The 20,585-nt window shown below is 35.4% G+C and overlaps 1 protein-coding gene across 1 annotated transcript; it reads right to left on the minus strand.

Annotated features, from left to right (window-relative positions):
* Positions 1–156: 156 nt before the first annotated feature.
* On the minus strand, positions 157–20,557 carry LOC127450230 (sodium/myo-inositol cotransporter 2-like). Its single transcript, XM_051714148.1, has 16 exons — positions 18,354–20,557; positions 15,719–15,888; positions 14,872–14,943; positions 13,008–13,112; positions 12,782–12,841; positions 10,736–10,840; positions 10,538–10,643; positions 10,360–10,440; positions 9,894–10,099; positions 8,331–8,466; positions 8,004–8,111; positions 6,030–6,180; positions 5,615–5,783; positions 2,882–3,097; positions 2,500–2,638; positions 157–1,640 (listed from the first exon to the last, which is right to left on the minus strand). The coding sequence occupies exons 2-16, from the start codon at positions 15,851–15,853 to the stop codon at positions 1,414–1,416; spliced, it is 2,016 nt and encodes a 671-aa protein (XP_051570108.1). The 5' UTR covers positions 15,854–15,888; positions 18,354–20,557; the 3' UTR covers positions 157–1,413.
* Positions 20,558–20,585: the final 28 nt, after the last annotated feature.

A 20,585-nucleotide genomic window follows, 5' to 3' on the forward strand; every position in this document is an offset into this window, starting at 1 on the left:
CAATTGTGCAAATATCCTGCAACTGAGGTTTGTTCTTTATATTGTCAGTGCCTGAGATTAACAAATGTGTTGTACAAATTCATGCAGAAATGCAGCAGCTTTTTTTTTATCTGATTAAATACTTAATAAAATGGCTAACAATTAAAGAAACAAAGCAGAATTCAAAAGTGTTTTTAATTTTTAAACACATTCAGTTCTGAAAGAACATAAATATCAAGGAAGCAGTCACCACTTTGAATTGAACCCTTATGCACTGTTCGGTCATTTTTTAATTAAAAATTGTATACTTCATCTGAGTGGGCCGAGGTTTGCTTATTTTTTCCTACATTTGCTTTCTCAACATACAAAGAAATTTTGGACTGTATTCAAGGAGCTTAGGCTGCTTGACAAAAAAGCGACACTTGTTTTGTTTGTTGTCAAATTCGACCGACCATAGGAAATGAATGGGTGAGACTATAACCCAGAGCAATATTTTTTTTTTTTTTTTTTTTTTTTGAATCAGAAATGAAGGAGTGAGACTATTACACATCCACAATTCTGAACACACACATACGAACGAATGGGTGAGACTAGAACATGGAGCAGTTTTTGTTTTGGAATTTGTAAAATAAAATCAATAATTCAACCACAATGCAGAACACACACAAATGAATGGGTGAGACCATAACACATGCAGAACACACTCACAAAACACAAATTCATCTAGTTATAACCAGGAAAGAATTAGTGGATCTCTAAGCCATTTATTGGTTATTTTTGTCATGACATGGTTTTCAAGCATGTAATTGTTCTTTTTTGCACCAGCTGGCAGCAATCTGTCCCAAATACATGACACATTCTCATATTTTCTTTGTTTCAACTTATAGAAGTGTAGGTTTTTACCGTAGTTAACATAAATTTGCTTATTTGCATATTCAAGTTAATGGTGTAATTAAGAAATCTAAAGATAAATAAGGTCTAAATAGCATAAAATTCCCCCCAAAGTGCACAACTTTAGTGTTTTTACTTTATTGAAGTTAGTGTTCTTAAATATCTTTCATAAAAATAAAAATACATGTTTATGCTTTTTGTTCAAATTTGACCGCAAACAATACAAGTGTGAGTCTAAAGTGAACAGTGCACAAGGGTTAAAGGGGTCATACATTTACACATTTTTCCCCTGAGGTCCACTTACAATCGTAGTAAAGTTTTTTTGTGGAAGTAAAAGTTATAATACATTTATCATGACCATTTTATATACCGCTTCTGTGACCCTTAAATTTAAACATACTGTGTTATGATGTCACATATTACAGTTACTTTATCAAAAAATAGAAACTGATTGTTTATAAATAAATAAGAATAATTATATACTCTATAAAGGTTTGCATTAGTACAACTCAATATACATAATGCATATTCAAGGATAACTGACTATGCCCAATAAGCAATGAGAAACACAGCCACCGACAGACAGACGATGAGGTTGCCGTTTACCAGGTGACTCAAGCAGGGGTCTTCCTCAAGGGAACACACCGGGACCTCTGGAGGGGGAGATGTGTGTTTCTGTCCTGTGGTGTTCTTCTCCATTCCACAGATCCAGAACAGAGCAGATTTCAGTTTAGATGAACTCTTCTCACTGGACTCAGAACTATGGGAGTCTGATGAAAAATCCTGTTCTCAGAATTACATGTTTAAAGATTGAAACTAAAACTGTTTATATAAGTTTCTGTTTGTTTAACCAGCATGGATATTGAGTATTTTAAATGCTTGAGGAATTGAGTACATTTAATGTCACAATAAGGGATAAACACATACTGTGGCCTCCAAAAGGTATTTGGACACTTCAGCCACACTTTAACATATATGAATGTCATTGCATGAGATAACAAAATATTACATCAAGTGGCATTTATTTTAAAAATAGCACAAGCACACTTTTCAAGCAAAACATTTAGATAAAAAGTAGTTAGATGTTACATGTTAAATGATAAAACAATATACTGTATATACTATTCTGTATATAATATTTTTCTTACTGCCAAATATTAGTGGAACATGCCCATGCCCATAATGTTCTGGGACTAGTTTTTATGGGAAAATAAAGTGAAGTTTTGAGAACATGGCATATTTGTTTGCATCTTGGTTTGATATTTTCTTAATCTAATGCAATGACATTCAGACATTTTAAAGTGTGACTTATGTTTCCAAATACATTTTGGGACACTGTATTCTTAAAGATACTCTTATATTTAATGTTAGAGTCTTCTCATTTATTCAGATTTCATAACCAGATCTTTATGGACTGTTTCCCTCATTTAAATATTTTAAAAATGTCAAATGACTTTGTCACCCTCTACTGGATAGCTGGACTATTACAATCTAAGATTTACATGAACTGAGAACAGATCATGTGAGGATGAGCTTTGGACACCTTGGTAGAACTATATGTTAACCTATTGCATGCTAAGACTTATTATTGTGTCTGTACATAAATACATGTAAATCTGGACAAGGTACCTTCTTTCATTTGATATGCATCACTTTCTATTTCTTTTGTGTTCTGCGTTGCATTCTCAATTGTGAAGACATCTGCAATCACAGTCTCTTCACTCTTTTCCACAGGATCAAAACGTGTGTACCACGTCAATCGACTGATCTGCAAAATGACAACTACTTATATTATGTTTGTGTATTCCTCAAATTAAGATTCAAGATAAGATTTCAAGAAATTATAAGATGTGTTATTGTGAAATTATAAAACTGCAAATTGACTTGCAAAATCGACACCATTGAATTGTCTAAATTAAATTATGTATTCATTACTGTATTCATGTGTGTATTATATATATATATATATATATATATAGTCCCCAAATGTGCTGTGTATGTGCATTCTGACCTGCTCAGGTTTGGGCTTTTCTGTAGCCAGACTAACACACACCACCACGATAAGTGTAATGAGAGAGAGAATGATGGAGAAGTATAAATAATGAACATATTTGATGATTTCAGGCCGGGTGTCATTCTCGTAGCAGAGTGGAGTGGGGTAGACAAAATCCAGAATCATCCGTATACACCCCACCAGCATGCCCAGCATCAAACCCCAGAATGCACCCTACACCAATGGGCAAAAACTACTTACATTAGAAAGCTCATTTGATTTATACACACATTATTACACAATATTTACTAAGAAACTATTCATGATGCATTATACACTCAAAACATTTTTTTCAAGATTTCCATTTCATAAAATTCCATCAAAATGAATTGTGTAATATTTGATAAAATTGTATGATTGTAACATTATTTAGGGTTTTTTATTTATTTATTTTTATTAAAGATTACTCAATTCAATTTGATGGAATTTTGTTATGAAACTGAAATGCATAAATCTTAAAATTATTTCTTGTAGTGCACTCAATTTTTTGTATTTTTTGTATTTTTTTATTTTAGCTTATTTCTAAGATTTATGCAATTCAATTGAATACAATTCCACAATAAAATGTAAAATATTTCGGTTTTTCTGTTTTACTTGATTAAAGATTACTCAATTTCATTTGATGGAATTTTTAAATTATTTTTGGAGTGTACAGGTGCATCTCAATAAATTAGAATGTCGTGGAAAAGTTCATTTATTTCAGTAATTCAACTCAAATTGTGAAACTCGTGTATTAAATAAATTCAATGCACACAGACTGAAGTAGTTTAAGTCTTTGGTTCTTTTAGTTGTGATGATTTTGGCTCACATTTAACAAAAACCCACCAATTCACTATCTCAAAAAATTAGAATATGGTGACATGCCAATCAGCTAATCAACTCAAAACACCTGCAAAGGTTTCCTGAGCCTTCAAAATGGTCTCTCAGTTTGGTTCACTAGGCTACACAATCATGGGGAAGACTGCTGATCTGACAGTTGTCCAGAAGACAATCATTGACACCCTTCACAAGGAGGGTAAGCCACAAACATTCATTGCCAAAAAGCTGGCTGTTCACAGAGTGCTGTATCCAAGCATGTTAACAGAAAGTTGAGTGGAAGGAAAAAGTGTGGAAGAAAAAGATGCACAACCAACTGAGAGAACCGCAGCCTTATGATTGTCAAGCAAAATCGAGTTGGGTGAACTTCACAAGGAATGGACTGAGGCTGGGGTCAAGGCATCAAGAGCCACCACACACAGACGTGTCAAGGAATTTGGCTACAGTTGTCGTATTCCTCTTGTTAAGCCACTCCTGAACCACAGACAATGTCAGAGGCGTCTTACCTGGGCTAAGGAGAAGAAGAACTGGACTGTTGCCCAGTGGTCCAAAGTCCTTTTTTCAGATGAGAGCAAGTTTTGTATTTCATTTGGAAACCAAGGTCCTAGAGTCTGGAGGAAGGGTGGAGAAGCTCATAACACAAGTTGCTTGAAGTCCAGTGTTAAGTTTCCACAGTCTGTGATGATTTGGGGTGCAATGTCATCTGCTGGTGTAGGTCCATTGTGTTTTTTGAAAACCAAAGTCACTGCACCCATTTACCAAGACATTTTGGAGCACTTCATGCTTCCTTCTGCTGACCAGCTTTTTAAAGATGCTGATTTCATTTTCCAGCAGGATTTGGCACCTGCCCACACTGCCAAAAGCACCAAAAGTTGGTTAAATGACCATGGTGTTGGTGTGCTTGACTGGCCAGCAAACTCACCAGACCTGAACTCCATAGAGAATCTATGGGGTATTGTCAAGAGGAAAATGAGAAACGAGAGACCAATTAATGCAGATGAGCTGAAGGCCACTGTCAAAGAAACCTGGGCTTCCATACCACCTCAGCAGTGCCACAAACTGATCACCACCATGCCACACCGAATTGAGGCAGTAATTAAAGCAAAAGGAGCCCCTACCAAGTATTGAGTACATATACAGTAAATGAACATACTTTCCAGAAGGCCAACAATTCACTAAAAATGTTTTTTTTATTGGTCTTATGATGTATTCTAATTTTTTGAGATAGTGAATTGGTGGGTTTTTGTTAAATGTGAGCCAAAATCATCACAATTAAAAGAACCAAAGACTTAAACTACTTCAGTCTGTGTGCATTGAATTTATTTAAAACACGAGTTTCACAATTTGAGTTGAATTACTGAAATAAATGAACTTTTCCACGACATTCTAATTTATTGAGATGCACCTGTATTTTCCTCAAAGACCCATTAGAAATACAAATTTAGTGCTTTCAGTGCTTGCTTGATACATTTACATAATTTAAGTAAAATGGCGTAAAACCTGCTAATACACCCGTTTTTGAGTATTCAGATAAGATCAGTTTACATGGGGTATTTCCCTTGATGAAAATGTATTTGTAAACCCTATTGTGTTTAACAGTGTTAAAATGTTCAGGGCCATCTAGTGTTATTGCCATTGTAGCATTTTTATGTTTAATATTGGTAGGTTGTAAAATGTAGGTAGGTTGTACAATTATCAAAAACTTTATAAAGAAAAACTACAATTGTGCGGTCATGTTTTATTTTAGCTAGTTTTGGATGTATGAAAATTGTAGTACATTAGTATGTTATTTTGAATGCAGAAAAAAGCATCCCTCCATACTAGTGTGCAAGAGCAGAGAAACTCTGAATGCTTGATCTATTCACTAAAGTGTACCTTTTCATTGGTCCGTTTCCAGAAGCAGCCTGTGAGGAAGACGACAGTTATGGGGGGCTGCAGGTACATACTGATGGACTGGATGTAGATGAAGAGCTGCCCACCCTGACTGGCCTGAACCAGAGGAATCCATAACACTGACACCACCACTAACACCAACACAAACACTCTGTGACACACACACACACATCTCAGTCACCATTTACTTTCATTGCATCTCCTTCTCTGTTCCACAGAAAATAAGTCGTACAGGTCTGGAACAACATAAAGGTGAGTAAATGATGACAGAATTTTCATTTTGGGGTGAACTACCTACTTTTGAAAGTAAATATGCATTTTTAGAGACTGACTGATTGATGGATTTGTCCTTTAAATCTTCACCTACTATAGAGATAACAGCTTGTTAATGGCCTACCTCCCCACAATCATGAGCTCCCATTCTGAGGCCGTGCGACGAATGTTCCTCCAGAGATCCATGGTGAAAATAGTGCTGGAACTGTTGAAGATGGAAGTCAAGGAGGACATGAGTGCAGCCAGCATAACAGCCATCATCAAACCCCTCAAACCTGGACAATCACACATGAAACAAACGGTCCAGCTTATTCAACTCACTGAAAACCCTAATAAGTTGACTTTGCTCAATTGATAGTGTAAACTCGATCCCTCAACTGAATTGAATAATGCCGTCTCCAAAACTTGTGTTATTAAGTTCACTTAACTTGGTGATCATATAAAATTAACTTAACTATTCAAGTTAAGGTAACTAGATGCATGCAATCTTAACTCAGTCTTGCTATTTAAATGTTGTTGTTTCTACTTAATCATTTTAATTGAATGGACTCAAATTTAGGTCACACAATAACACAGCTCAAATAATGAAGATTATAACTAGTCATGTTTCGTTTGTGAATGAATCTGTCTTTTGGAACGAATCTTTTAAGTGAACGAATCATTCTCGTTCACCTCCATGCACTGACTCATATTTCTTGTTCAAATGGTATGAATTGCGAAGGGAAATGTTGTGCTTTGATGCACAGTGTAAGATACGATTAGGCTTTTCTTGAACTTTCTATGTCTTTGTAAAAGTTAAGCCCAGCATTTGGCAAAATATAGGAAAACAAGACCTGCAATTTATGGTGGAAATGGTTTAAACTCTATTTTTAAAGTGTCTTCGTACATTTGTAGACATGCCAATTCCACCTACAGGCACAAACTTGCAGAAATGTTTAATGAACAAATCGAATATTTTTGGTGAACGGATTCAAAAGAATCAAGTCACTGAAATGAATCAAAATCAACAGCACTAATTATAACTGATTCTAGATCAATCTTTTTTTTATTTATTTTTTTATCCCCTTTTCTCATAATTTGGAATGCCCAATTCCCACTACTTAGTAGGTCCTCGTGGTGGCGCGGTTACTCACCTCAATCCGGTGGTGGAGGACAAGTCTCAGTTGCCTCCGCTTCTGAGACAGTCAATCCGTGCATCTTATCACATGGCTCGTTGTGCATGACACCGCGGAGACTCCCAGCATGTGGAGGCTCATGCTACTCTCCGCGATCCGCGCACAACTTACCACACGCCCCATTGAGAGCGAGAACCATTAATCGCGACCACGAGGTGGTTACCCCATGTGACTCTACCCTTCCTAGCAACCGGGCCAATGTGGTTGCTTAGGAGACCTGGCTGGAGTCACTCAGCACATCCTGGATTCGAACTCGCGACTCCAGCGGTGGTAGTCAGCGTCAACACTCACTAAGCTACCCAGGCCCCAGATTCTAGATCAATCATTAAATGAACATGCAAAACATCTATTTGCAACAAAACAACATAAATAATATAAATAATAATACTACAACAACTATTTAAATGCCCCCACATGTTTCCTTTGACCCAGGAAACATAATAATTCATGCACATGGCATTATACAGCAGGTATTCCCTATAGCTTCAATTTCATACTCAATAGTTTGAGTTACTAACACTCAAAATCTTAAGTCTATAGATTTTTAAGATAAATAAGTTCATGGAGCAAGATATTTGAGTTATAAGCCCAAAACATGATATTTCAAATTATGTTTAATTAAAACAACTTGATTTTTCCAGTGATGGCAACATTAGGGTTTACAGTGTGCTCTATAAAAATAAAATATGTATGTAGGGGCTTGGTGCTTAGGACCATTGAGCAAGACATTTAATGGCAGATTGTTCCAGGGGAATTATCCCTGTGGTGAAATTGCCTCTTAAAAATTTGCTTTGGGTATGAAAATATCTGATGAAGCAAGAGAGATAATAACAGGGCTTCACGCATGATGAAGAATGTGGTTTTGAGGGGGAAATAACATGAAGAACAAACTTAAAAAATAAAAAAAAGAATCACATTGATACCTGCAGGAAGGAGTTCCATGACCAGCTTGGCATAAGCAGTGTCCGAGCAGCCCACTGGATTCCCACACACCTGTTTACACACATCAGGGTCTCCACAACCCACCTCATCTAGAATTCACACACACACACACACACACACACACACACACACACACACACACACACACACACACATTGTATATCAAATTACTGGACCCTTAAATTACGTTATCTTTCATTTCAAATGAAAAGGAAATTCCATTCACATAATGACATGCCAGTTACATGTACATTTTTATTTCCAGTGTTCTCTTTCTTCAGACTGATTGTTTATTTCTTTAAGTGCACCTGGGTAAAGTATCCTGCTTATCATGCCTGGCAGCACCATCATGAAGAAAGGAAGAACTTTTAGGTAAGCAGCAAGCAGAGAGCCTCCTTTAGCATGAAGAATGTTCTTGGCCGCCAGTGAACGCTGTACTATAACCTGAGATATAAGGTATGATGATAAAAGTATCTTTTATCATATTCTGTGGCAGCATAAAAATGTTACTGTTAACTTTACACAGATTAAAAAAAAAAAAAACAAAAAAAAACATTAAAGTAAGAAAACACTTTAGATTAGGGGGAATTTAGAAAAACATTGGGCCACATTTTGGACAATCATCTCAATTAAATTGACCTGAATTTACCCTTTTGTTCCCTTGAAATAGATGCATAAAGGGCACCAGATCTTTGCAAACAATTGTTTGCATCAAAACTATTTACACTCAGTCCTATGCTAAATGTCTGTCATTTTCTGAAAAAATAAAATAACAATTTGGATCCTTGAATGAATTCAGCATGTGAACATTAATCTGCACCAAGCCTCCAAATACAAAAACAACAAGTCATTGTAGTATGATATTTCAGACGTGGTGTGAAGGAGTTCATAGAAATACATCATAACCTATCACAGTTAACCCCTAACACCCTGAAGACATTTTTGAAAGATTTACCTCCTAGAGGGCAAACAGAAAAGAAATGCTTATAACTTCAAGAAAAGAAAAAAAAAAGTTGGGTTGATTGCTTGGATTGCTTTGTACAGAAAACTATTTAAAAATTATTAAAAAAAAGAAATAAATTTGGAACTATGCTATTAGCGATTAGCCACCATAGCTTGTCATGACACTCTATGAGGAATATTTCAGGATCTACATATCATATTACATTGAGTGTGGGCTTGTTTGATTCAGAATTGTCTGCTGTAAGTTGCGATATGCCATTTTCCTCACTATGTTGATTTTTCATGAAGTAATAAACCAAAATGTGACAAACATTCTGTTTATCTGTTTATTATACATGTGGATTTCACACACTAATACTCACTGTAGTTTGGTCTCTGAGTGAAACTGAGTTGCCCATTGTATTGTACTAATCGAGACTTTTCCAAAGATATATAACACATGGCTATGGAAACTTTTTTATATTTTTAACATATTTTATTATATTTTAAATTATCAAATTTGAAAATTCTAAAATGGAACCATTCAAATTTGTCAGCAAATTTAAAAGCAGTACTTTAGAATTGGTCAGATAAGCCATATCCATTGTAAAGGTAAGAGTCTAAGCTTTAAAGCGACACATATTTTGTGCAGATCAAGCAAGTGGTCATTGAATAATACCTTCTTTTTTTTTCATGTTCAGTGTACCGGGCCGAGTTCAAGGGTTTAATGTATAGTTCTACCAAAAATGTTAATTCTGTCTTCATTTACTTACCCTCATGCTGTCATTCTGCCCAGTATCTCCTTTTGTGTTCCATTTGAGAAAGAATGTCATACGGGTGAGTAATTAATGATGGAATCTTCATTTCTGAATGAACTATCCCTTTAATACCTTTTAAATTATTAAAATCATCAATCATCACTCATTCACCTGGTCAGAACACCAGTACCACATGGAAGGGATGGACATGCCCAGGATTACTCCCGGCCAGGGCAGGTCAGAAGTTACTGGGTGACGGAATATGTGAAAGGCATCATCACGGGGGATTCCACAGGTCGTGTTTGGGACTCGGATGGAGGGAATGGCTTGAGGATACTTGTGCAGGACAGCCTGAAATCCCCCCACCTCTGCAAAACCTTCACAGTGACAGCAAGAGGACACATGGTACAAAACATGATGATTATGATTATGAGGTGTGTAACCACATGGCAACAGAGAGGTTTAACGATATCAGCCAGTTCAAGCTGGTTTGGTGGTCTCCAAACCTGGCCAAGCTGGTCTTCAACTACATTGTCTGCCAGCCTGGCTAAGCTGGTGTTAAGCTGGTCCAATTATGCATATATTTTGATAGATTACTTTTATTGACTCTTGGTGTAAATGTAACACAGTAACTCACTGAAGCCCATGAGGATCAGAGCTCCTATGATCATGATTAGAGTCTGAACTGCATCGGTGTAGATCACTGCTGCAAGACCACCTGCAATCACATAAAATCAGTCAAGGAAAGGTCAACCTGAATTTTGAAAACATAAGAACACTTCATTTCAAAACTAAAAGTAGCACAGCATCCAGACCTGCAATTGTGTAGAGAGCAGTGATGCCCAGAAGCAAGACCACAGCGAGATAGATATTCCACTGCAGTGCCTGCTGAATGAACACAGCTCCTGCATACATGTCCACCTGCACAGATACGGATAAACATATATATTTTTTTAAAGCTGCAGTCACAAAAACAGCTCTTTACATTAGTTTTTTAAATGCAGCACACTTACTGATATTTTTGTGAAGATGTAGATAAACAGATACAAAACACAAAGGAATAACTGTATTCTTTTGCCGCCAAATCTTTTCTGTAAATACTCTGGCATTGTTGTGACCTGTAAAATAATAAAGAATAATCGTATTATTATATAATTTAATTTGTGAAATAATTTAAAGGAATATTCTGGGTTCAATACAAGTTATGCTCAATCGACAGCATTTGTGGCATAATGTTGATTACCACAAAAAAATTATTTTGACTCGTTGCTCCTTTACTTTAAAATAAGCAAAAAACGAGGTTACAGTGAGACACTGTTTATTGTAAATAGCATCTGCCACACAGTGCAGCTATCTGCACCCCAATAGTCTGTTGAAACCACAGGAATATCTAACAAACTAGGCAATAGATGTCACTGCAGTGGTGTGGGGTGTTAAGACGGTGTGAATAAGGGTCAAATTGTCCTAGTGACCGCAGTTCGAATCTGCCTTTTGTCCCAATATTTTACTCTTAATATTTCCTTTAATACTATGGATAAAAATGAATATAAATGTAGATTTCATCGCAGTGTTTTGGTCACGGTCTGGGAGTGCAGAGAAGGGTTTGATCCGGAGGCGGGGTCTGTCCATCACACTCATTCCTGCGGCTCGGCATCGATTGTGTGTACATTGCATCACTGTATTACTATAGTAATATTATAGTAACCATATTTTTTGGCAGAAACCATAGTTTTAATGGAATTAACCATGGTATTACTACAGTAATATGTTGTTAATATAGTAACCATGGTTAATTTTGTGGCTACTTTAAATTTACAACAAATACCATGGTGATACTTTGGTTACTGTAGTAAAAACCTAGGTTATTTTTTCTAAGGTAAGGTTAGGTTAGGTAGTGTGTCTGTGGGACACTAAATAAACACAATAAACACACTGCAGTGATGCCCATATACTGTATGTTAGTATTTAAATATGGGTGCAAATAGTATCTGACACTGTTTGCACTGGGGTGTAAATAGCATATACCATTATTTGCACCAGGGTGCAAATAGCATCTGCCTTTTATAAAAGCACTTACATTAATTATTATGTTAAAAATCATGTATTAATTAAGCTTTAAAATTGTTTAAATGGTTGTTTTAGGTTTTAGGTTTATAACATTAAGTCGTCATGGCAACAAAGTTGTAAAATTGGATATAACTTTACACAAAACATTTATTTATTTATTTTTTGTTTTTTTTTATCACATTACAATTATGTTCACACGCATACTGTATATGTCTCGTGGCTATACTTTTGAAATAGTGAGTATTTTAATGTTTACGAATTGGCCCCATTCACTTCCATTAGTGCTTCACTGTTACCCAGATTTTTGCTTTGTTTTTTAAGAAAAAGAGGGACAAGTCTGAATGAATTATTGTGGTTATCAACATTATGCAATAGATGCTGTCAATTGAACTTGACTTGTGTTGAACCTGGAATTTTCCATTCATAATAATTTTATAATATGAATTAATTTATAAATATTTGATTATACATATTTAATTATATAATTTAATATAATTTACAAAATTACATTTACACTAATTTACAAAATTGATAGTATTTTGTATAGATAACTTTTCTATAAAAAGATTTTAAGTAAAATAAACAGATAAATATTTATGATAAATTAAAATGAATATTATTTCATAAGAAAAAGTGTATATATTAAATCCTGTAGGTAGTAACCATTTCTTTTTTTTTTTTTTCTGCATTCACTAGTTCATTTTAAATGGACCTGCAGTGTGACAAATATATTTTTGAAACTACAAATATTACATGCAGTTTCTCAATCATGGTCAATCTTAGGAGACTATGCCATAAAAGCTGCATCCATAATAGTTAAAAAAAAAAAAAAGACTCAGCAGAAAGTTGCTTATAGCATCTCACATCAACTTCCCAAAAGTGTTTTATGTTCCAAATACATGTGTAAGATGTTATGACTAAATGCAATACAAAATGTACATATTTAATAATAAAAAAAGTGATACAGAACAAAATGTGTTGCTCAGTCTCACCCTTGCTGCAATGTAGATAGGCAAAAATAACCAGCCCAAAAGCAGCACCATCAGCATGCCCTGCATGTCAACAAGAGGAAGTTAATCTCATAGATAAGAGAGGGACCTTAATACTTCTCTCATTTAACATAATTCTTTGATATAACCAATAATTGCCTGCATAAACAAGGTATGTTCAGCAAGTCAGTCCCTTAAGAACAGGGTAAAAAAGGTATTCTGTGCTCACGTTCCATTCATAAGCAGCTGCACCGATACCAGCTGCCGCCCCAGAGCCTGCGAGCCCAATGAAGTGACCACTGCCCACATTACTGGCAAAAAGAGAGGCGCCCACCTATACACAAACACAGTAGATGAAAAGATGTGAGCTGGTAATTGCATTTGTTCCATATTATTCATATTTCCTCTGTATTCACAGGAGTCTCCTGTGGATCAAAAAAGTACTTGGTCACTTAAAAGGATAGTTCACCCAAAAATGAAAATTCACTCATCATTTACCCACCCTTATGCCATCCAAGGTGTGTATGGCTTTCTTTCTTCTACTGAACACAAACAAAGATTTTTAGAAAAATATCTCAGCTTTGTAACTCCAGTGGTTGAATCCATGTTTTCAGAATTAATACAATAGGTGAGGGTGAGAAACAGATCAATATATGAGCTCCTTTTTACTACAAATCTCCACCTTTGACCAGCCCTAACCAGTAGGGGGCTGAATGTGAAAGTGAAAGTGTAGATTTACAGTAAAAAAAGGACTTAAATATTGATCTGTTTCTCACCCACACCTATAATATCACTTCTGAAGACATGGATTTAACCAATGAAGTCTAACGGATTACTTTTATGCTGCCTTTATGTGCTTTTTGGACCTTCTGAGCTTGGGTCACCATTCACTTGCATTGTGAGGAACTATCCACCTTTTTACAGGGGAAACGAATGTGGGTGGGACTTCCGTCGAAAGTCGACCTACAGCAATCCCTAGCTCTGGCTGCAGTCATTTTAAGACCCTGTTTACAGCTGGTAATAAGACACGTTTTGGATGATCTGATTGCAAAGGTCAGCGCTATATATAGTTATAAACGGGGTGCAAAATGTTTTGTGATTGGATCACAAAAAACACATACAGAGGTAGTCAAAAACCACATCACATTTGAGGTTTAAAACGGCGTCCTGATGCATCCCGGACAGCAGCAAAGCACCACCTCTCACTAGTCAATCACCCGCCGAACAAATGTTTAAACTTATGTGCAGATTTAAAAGGAAATAACCGTCCGATCAGAAAACTTGAAAAAGCAATTACATACCCAAGTATGAGAACTTCACAGCTCTTCCTTAGTGTGTCTGTCTGATTTGAACATGCAGGGTGACAAAATGTCAAGCACATGCATCTGAAGTTGAACTAACACAGGTACTCCACTAAAACAAACAATAATTTTGCTCGAAATGGTGCGTTTGTGATTAGATTAAATCTCAAAGCAGCATCTGGTAGAAACAATGCGTCAGTTTTGTTTGCGCTTCCTGTCTTTATGACTTTTTTGCAGTTTATTATCGTTCAGTAACACACTGATATAGTGATTGATGTATGTCCATACGAAATCATACACGCTCTCCTCAAAATCCGAAGAACACACTTTTACTTGGCATCGGAAGTAACGCCCATATTTCTTGCTAAGCATCACGGGGCGTAGGAAAAAGGTGGATAGAGCTGAGAAATTCTTCTAAAAATCTTTATTTAAGTTCAGCAGATGAAAAAAAGTCATACTAATCTGGGATGGCACAAGGGTGAGTAAATGATGGGAGAATTTTCATTATGTGGTGAACTATTCCTTTAAGTCACACTTAAAACCAAGTGACATTTATTCTAAAGAAAGACAGCACAAGAACACCTTTGAATTAAAACATTTCATTAATTGCAAAAATGGTTCAAAAACTTCTACTTCATTTGTTCATAGCACTTGGTTCGATATTTTAATTCAATGACGTTCATACATTTTTAATTGTGACTGAAGTGTCCAAATACTTTGGGGGGCCTCTGTACTTATAAAAAGATAAAAATATAAATTTTTTATTGACTATTAAAAACATAATTAACTTACCGGCCACCAAGTCATGTTTTTGCCTGCCAGGAAATATCCATCCACTGTACTCCTCTTGGTCTTCCACATTGACTGTTGGGTGAGAAAACTGGTTATACATATACAAGATATAGGATTTTACACCATAAAAGTGATAACTAACACGTCCAGCCAACTAAAGCAAAATTTTGCTATAAATGACTGAAGTTCGGTTGTGAAACTCTACGTAGCACAAGCTAAAAGTTTCTTTGAACTTGTTATCGGTTAGTCAGTTGGCTCACTCGCATGTATTTTGTTAATCTGAATGGCTCGCATGGTGCAAGCTGATAGGTCCATAGACTTGTAATCTGTTAGCCAATGAACTTGCATACTCTCTCTCTGTCTAACATTTAAATGGCTCAGTTTTGCAAATAAGCCAGTTTCACTGCAGCGCGCTGCGAGAGTTTTTTTCTCTGAAACCCTCCTCCTCCCCAGCTTCACATGTCTAGATCTACTACAAAGGGATTGTATGCATGTCTAATTGTTCAGCAGCATGTCCAACATGCTCGCTGCAGCATGTCTTGTGTTTGTCTAACCGCAGTAGCAGCAGCATGTCTGCATGCTAACACAGTTTGTCAGTGTATGTTCTAGCAGTACCAAGTCTTTGTATTTGCTTTGCAGCAGCAGCAGAAACAGTGTATCAGATCTTGTCCTCCAAGACCAATATCCTATCAATATGTCATCCCCATAATAACATACTAAATCATTAAGGCAGTTGTCAAGACTGAATTTTAGTTATATTACAGAAAGAAATCTTGAAGCCTAAAAATTCAAAAACACTTATTATAGAGAAGCTATCCTTTGCATCCAATGATGTCAAGAGACGTACCCACAAGCCCACGGCCAGGACCAAGAGAAAGTAGATGACAAGCACCACTATATCTGTGATGGCCAGAGTTGTCGGTGGTGATGTTCCCTCGGTGGTGGGGGATGGAGAAACATTGTGATGCTCGGTGACAGCCATGAAGTCAAAGGTCAATGATTTTCTCAAGTGTGTCACTTTAAAACATATCAGACGGTAGATAATTTTCCTCATACACACCCATGAACACTCACACTTTATCATGCACACAATGTAATGATATCAGAAAATGTGACTATGCTTTTACTGATTACACTGATTATTATCTAGCTTGTATTTGCATGTTAATACTTTTCCAAGGGTGGAAAAGTTTTATCACATACTGTGTGTAAATCACAACAGAGGAATGGCAAATGTTTTCCTATGGTGTAAATGGACTCTAAAACTGAAGTGTTACCATTTTAACTCCTGTAATTACAGCAAGGTCCACAGGGAAGATGTCTCTTAATAACCCACTCCATAATGCATGCACAGATATGACAATATGCTGGCAGACCTCACATTTTCATCGTACAAAATTACATTTGATAAAAGAAAATATACATGGGATCACGTGTTGCCCAACAGATATATATAATTTGCTAGATTTAATATGTTTTACTTTAAACAGAAACTATAATTTAAAGAGAAAAGTATGCAAACCTACAGCAGGATCCACAATAGTTCTTTCAGGTTTTGTTAAGGTGTAGAGTTGTTTGTAAAGTCTAATAAGTTGTTTGTAATATTGCTCTAGGCTTTGTATAAACATTAGCCTCATCTGAGAAATTAGTAACACTTTACAAAAAGGTTCCATTCGTTAACATTAGTTAATGCATTAGGTATCATGAACAAACAATTAACAATATATTTGTTACATAATTTATTGATCTTTGTTAATGTTAGTTAATAAAAATACAATTGTTCATTGTTAGATTGTGTTAGTTCATAGTGCATTAAGTAATGTTAACTAATACAACTTTTGATTTTAAATATGTATTAGTATTGTAACGATGCTGGAAACAGGCAGACGAAGAGACAACGGTGAAGTGATGAACCCAAGTGCAGTTTATTTCCAAACGTGAGATCCAAAACCCTGACTACTAACGTGAACGAAACAAAACATAAACATGAACGACTAGACCAGACTAGACTTGACTTGACATGACTTGACTATAGACTTGACATAAACAAAACATGACTAAAACTTGACTTGGCTTGACTTCGTGATACAACAAATTTACATACACAATACCTGACACTAGACAATGGCAAACATGAGGGCTTAAACACAAGGACATGGGTAACAGGTAAACAAGACAACCAATCACAAGATTAAACTATAAACAAGATAACAAGACTAAATGAACTTAAACCAATGAAAAGACAAGACTAATAACAGAGTAATCAAACAATGAACCAATGAAAACAAGACACATGAACAAGGGAAACACATGACAAGATCACATGAGGGAACAGGAAATCACATGACATGACCAGGAACTAAACTTGAAAATAAAACACATGAAAACAAGAACAAAACACATAAACATGACAAGCAAACTGTATATTGAAATTAACGTGAACTACGATTGTTAAATGGTTAATAAGTATTGTTCATTGTTAGTTCATATTAACTAATGTTAACAAACGATACCTTATTGTAAAGTGTTACCGAAAAATTACACCATTAGTCACCCATTATTAATTTCCACACTAGTAATATAACTAGTTACCAATACTAATTACAACTATTTGTTTTTTCTCAATTTTAAGTTGTTTGTAAAGTATGCAAAGTAATTTGTTTTACCCCCACTTAAAGTTGTTTGCAAAGTAGTTTGTTTCTCACTTTTCAGTTGTTTGTAAAGTTTGCAAAGTAGCTTGTTTCTTCTCGGTTTTATGTTGTTTGTAAATTATTCAAAGTACTTTGGTTTTTCTTGATTTTACGTTGTTTGTTACGTTTGCAAATTGTTTTTTTTTTTCTCGCTTTAAATTTGTTTTGTAAAGTTTGCAAAGTAGCTTGTTTTCATTCCATTTGTTTGTAAAGTTTGCAAGCAGTTAACTTTTTTCTCTTTTGTTTATAAAGTTAGCAAACTACTTTGTTTTTCTCGCTTTTTAGTTGTTTGTAAAGTTTGAAAAATAATTAGTTTTTTTCCTTCTTTTAAGTTGTTTGTAAAATTTGCAAAGTACGTATTTGTTTCTCGATTGTATGTTGTTTGTAAAGTTTGCAAATTACTTCATTTTTTCTCAATTTTAAGTTGTTTATAAAGTTTGCAAAGTGTGTTTTTTTTTCTGTTTTGTAAGGTTTGCAAAGTAGTTTAAGAGGTTTGTAAAGTTTGAAGTTGTTTGTAAATCTGAAAAATGAAACTAAATTACAAATTTCTAATACTAGTCACCAATACTAATTACAAACCCATGTACTTACACTAAATACCATTTACATCCACCAGAAAGAATAACTTACACTGACATGATTAAAAGCGCAGTATGAAGAATTTGAAAAAAAAGCCAAAGATCTCAAACACTTTTTTAAGTGGAGTCAAATTACTAGCAAATATACAATAAGGCCATCACTGTTTAACCAACAGAGAATTATGAGTGAGAAAGACTAAATAGAAAGACTCACCTGTATAATGGGTCAGTCAAGGATATAAAAGACTTTATGCTTTTGTATGGTCCATTCAAACAATATTGTATGATCTCTTCATTTAAAGAGGCTCGGTGCTTTCAAAATTGTAGAGTCTCTCATCAAAAGGATCAAACTCCACTCGCACTTTATGTGAGATTACACATGCTGGTTAAAATGTAAGGGCGTTTTATTACCAAAACAGTTATGACAGAGAACAATGTTGCAACATCATTTATACACAGTTACTTAGTAGAGGTGTCAACATTTACTAAACATGACACATTACAAAAGGAAAAATGTGTAATCTCTAAAATAAGCTTTATGTAGTTTCTCAAATGAATGAATAATAATAAAAGTGCTGTACTGCCCAAAAGTGTGTTAACTTCATTGTGATTTTATTTATGAATTTATTTTTGCATTCATCAGTGGCAGCGCCAACCACTAATTTGTCATCTGTGGCAGTTTCAATTAAGTTAGATGTTCAAGTTTAAATTCTTGTGTATTCTCACAGTATTCAATATACTGTGAGAATACACATGAAGTAATCATTAACATTGTTGATCACTTCTTTAAAAAAAAAAAAAAAAAAAAAAGTAGAATGTAAAGCATATACATTAAGGCAATACTGAGAATAAAAGAATCAGTATGACAACAGTATGAAATGTGCTTTGATCATAAAAACATCTGTTTATACAACCCCAATTCCAAAAAAGTTGGGACAGTATGAAAAATGCTAATTAAAAACAAAAAGGAGTGATTTGTAAATTATATTCACCCTTTGCTATATTGAAAGCACCACAACTACACATTATATGATGTTTTAACCTGTTTTTTTTTTTATTATTTACTATTTTTTTTTTTTTTTTTTTTTTAATGTACAGTAATTTCAAATCAGATGATTGCAACACACAAAAATCATTGTGGCAGTCGAGTGTTTACCACTATGAAACATCACCATTTCTTCTAATAACACCTATTAAGCATTTGGGCACTGAAGACACAAAGTTGTTAAGTTTATAAAGTGTAATTTTTCACCCATTCATCCATTCTGCAGGTCTTCAGCTGCACAATTGTACGGAGTCTTCATTGCCATATTGTGCACTTCAAAATGCGTCACACATTCTCAATTCAAGACAGGTCAGGACTGCAGGCAGGCCAGTCCAGCACCCACACTCTCTGTTTACACAGCCATGCACTTGAAATCCGGGCAGTATGTGGTTTGAAATTGTCCTGCTGGAAAATGCAGGGATGTCCCTGGAAAAGATGGTGCTGGATTGCAGTATATGTTGCTCCAAAATGTTTACATATCTGTCTGCATTCATGGTGTTCTCACAGATGTGCGAGTTACCCATGCCATGGGCACTGACACACCCCTGGCCCATACAGACACTGGCTGTTGGACCTGACGCTAATAACAGCTTGGATGGCCCTTTTCCTCTTTGACTCGGAGAACACGACGGTTGTGTTTTTTAAAAACATTTTGAAATGTGGACTCATCGGACCAAAAAACACAGTTCCACTGTTCTACTTTCATCTAAGATGAGACCGAGTCCAGAGAAGTCGGCAGCGCTTCTGGACAGTGTTGATGTATGGCTTCTCCTTTGTATAGTAAAGTCTGAACTTGCATCTGTGGATGCAGCAGCAAGTGGTGTTGACTAACAAAGGTTTACTAAAGTTATCCCAAGCCCCTGTTCATGATATACATTACAGATGAATTATGTTTTTTAAAACAGTGACATCTGAGGGATCAGAGATCACGCGCATTCAGAAGTGGTTTTCGTCTTGCCCTTTACACACAGAGATTTGACCAGATTCCTTGAATCTTTTAACTATATTGTGCACTGTAGAGGGTGAAATGCCCCAAATTCTTCCAATTTGTATTTGGGGAACATTGTTCTCAAAGTGCTGGATTATTTGCTGAAGCATCTGTTGACAAATTGACAAGTCTTGAACGATCCTTGCTCTTGAAGGACTAGGCTGTTTTTGGAGGCTCCTTATATACTTTGACACGATTGCCTCACCTGTTTAACATCTCCCGTTTCACATTGCCTTGTTATTTCAACTAATCAAATAGTTATTAGTCTTAAATTGCCCCGTCTCAAATTTCTTGGAGCATGTTGCAATCATCTGATTTGAATTTACTGTACATTTTCAAAAAAGAATGAAATTCAAAAGGAAAAACATCATATAATGTGTAGTTGTAGTGCTTTCAATATAGCAAAGGGTGAA

This window comes from Myxocyprinus asiaticus, chromosome 13 (genome assembly GCF_019703515.2).
Source record: "Myxocyprinus asiaticus isolate MX2 ecotype Aquarium Trade chromosome 13, UBuf_Myxa_2, whole genome shotgun sequence".
In the NCBI taxonomy this organism is placed as follows: Eukaryota; Metazoa; Chordata; class Actinopteri; order Cypriniformes; family Catostomidae; genus Myxocyprinus; species Myxocyprinus asiaticus.

What these genes read in the sequence shown, in the direction of transcription:
- LOC127450230 (XM_051714148.1), bottom strand. Translation starts at nt 15,853, where the DNA reads ATGGCTGTCACCGAGCATCACAATGTTTCTCCATCCCCCACCACCGAG. An exon ending in TCTGATCCTCATGGGCTTCA is followed by an intron (nt 10,100 to 10,359) that starts GTGAGTTACTGT and finishes GTCACTGTGAAG; the next exon opens with GTTTTGCAGAGGTGGGGGGA. An exon ending in AAGCAGGATACTTTACCCAG is followed by an intron (nt 8,112 to 8,330) that starts GTGCACTTAAAG and finishes TGTGAATTCTAG; the next exon opens with ATGAGGTGGGTTGTGGAGAC.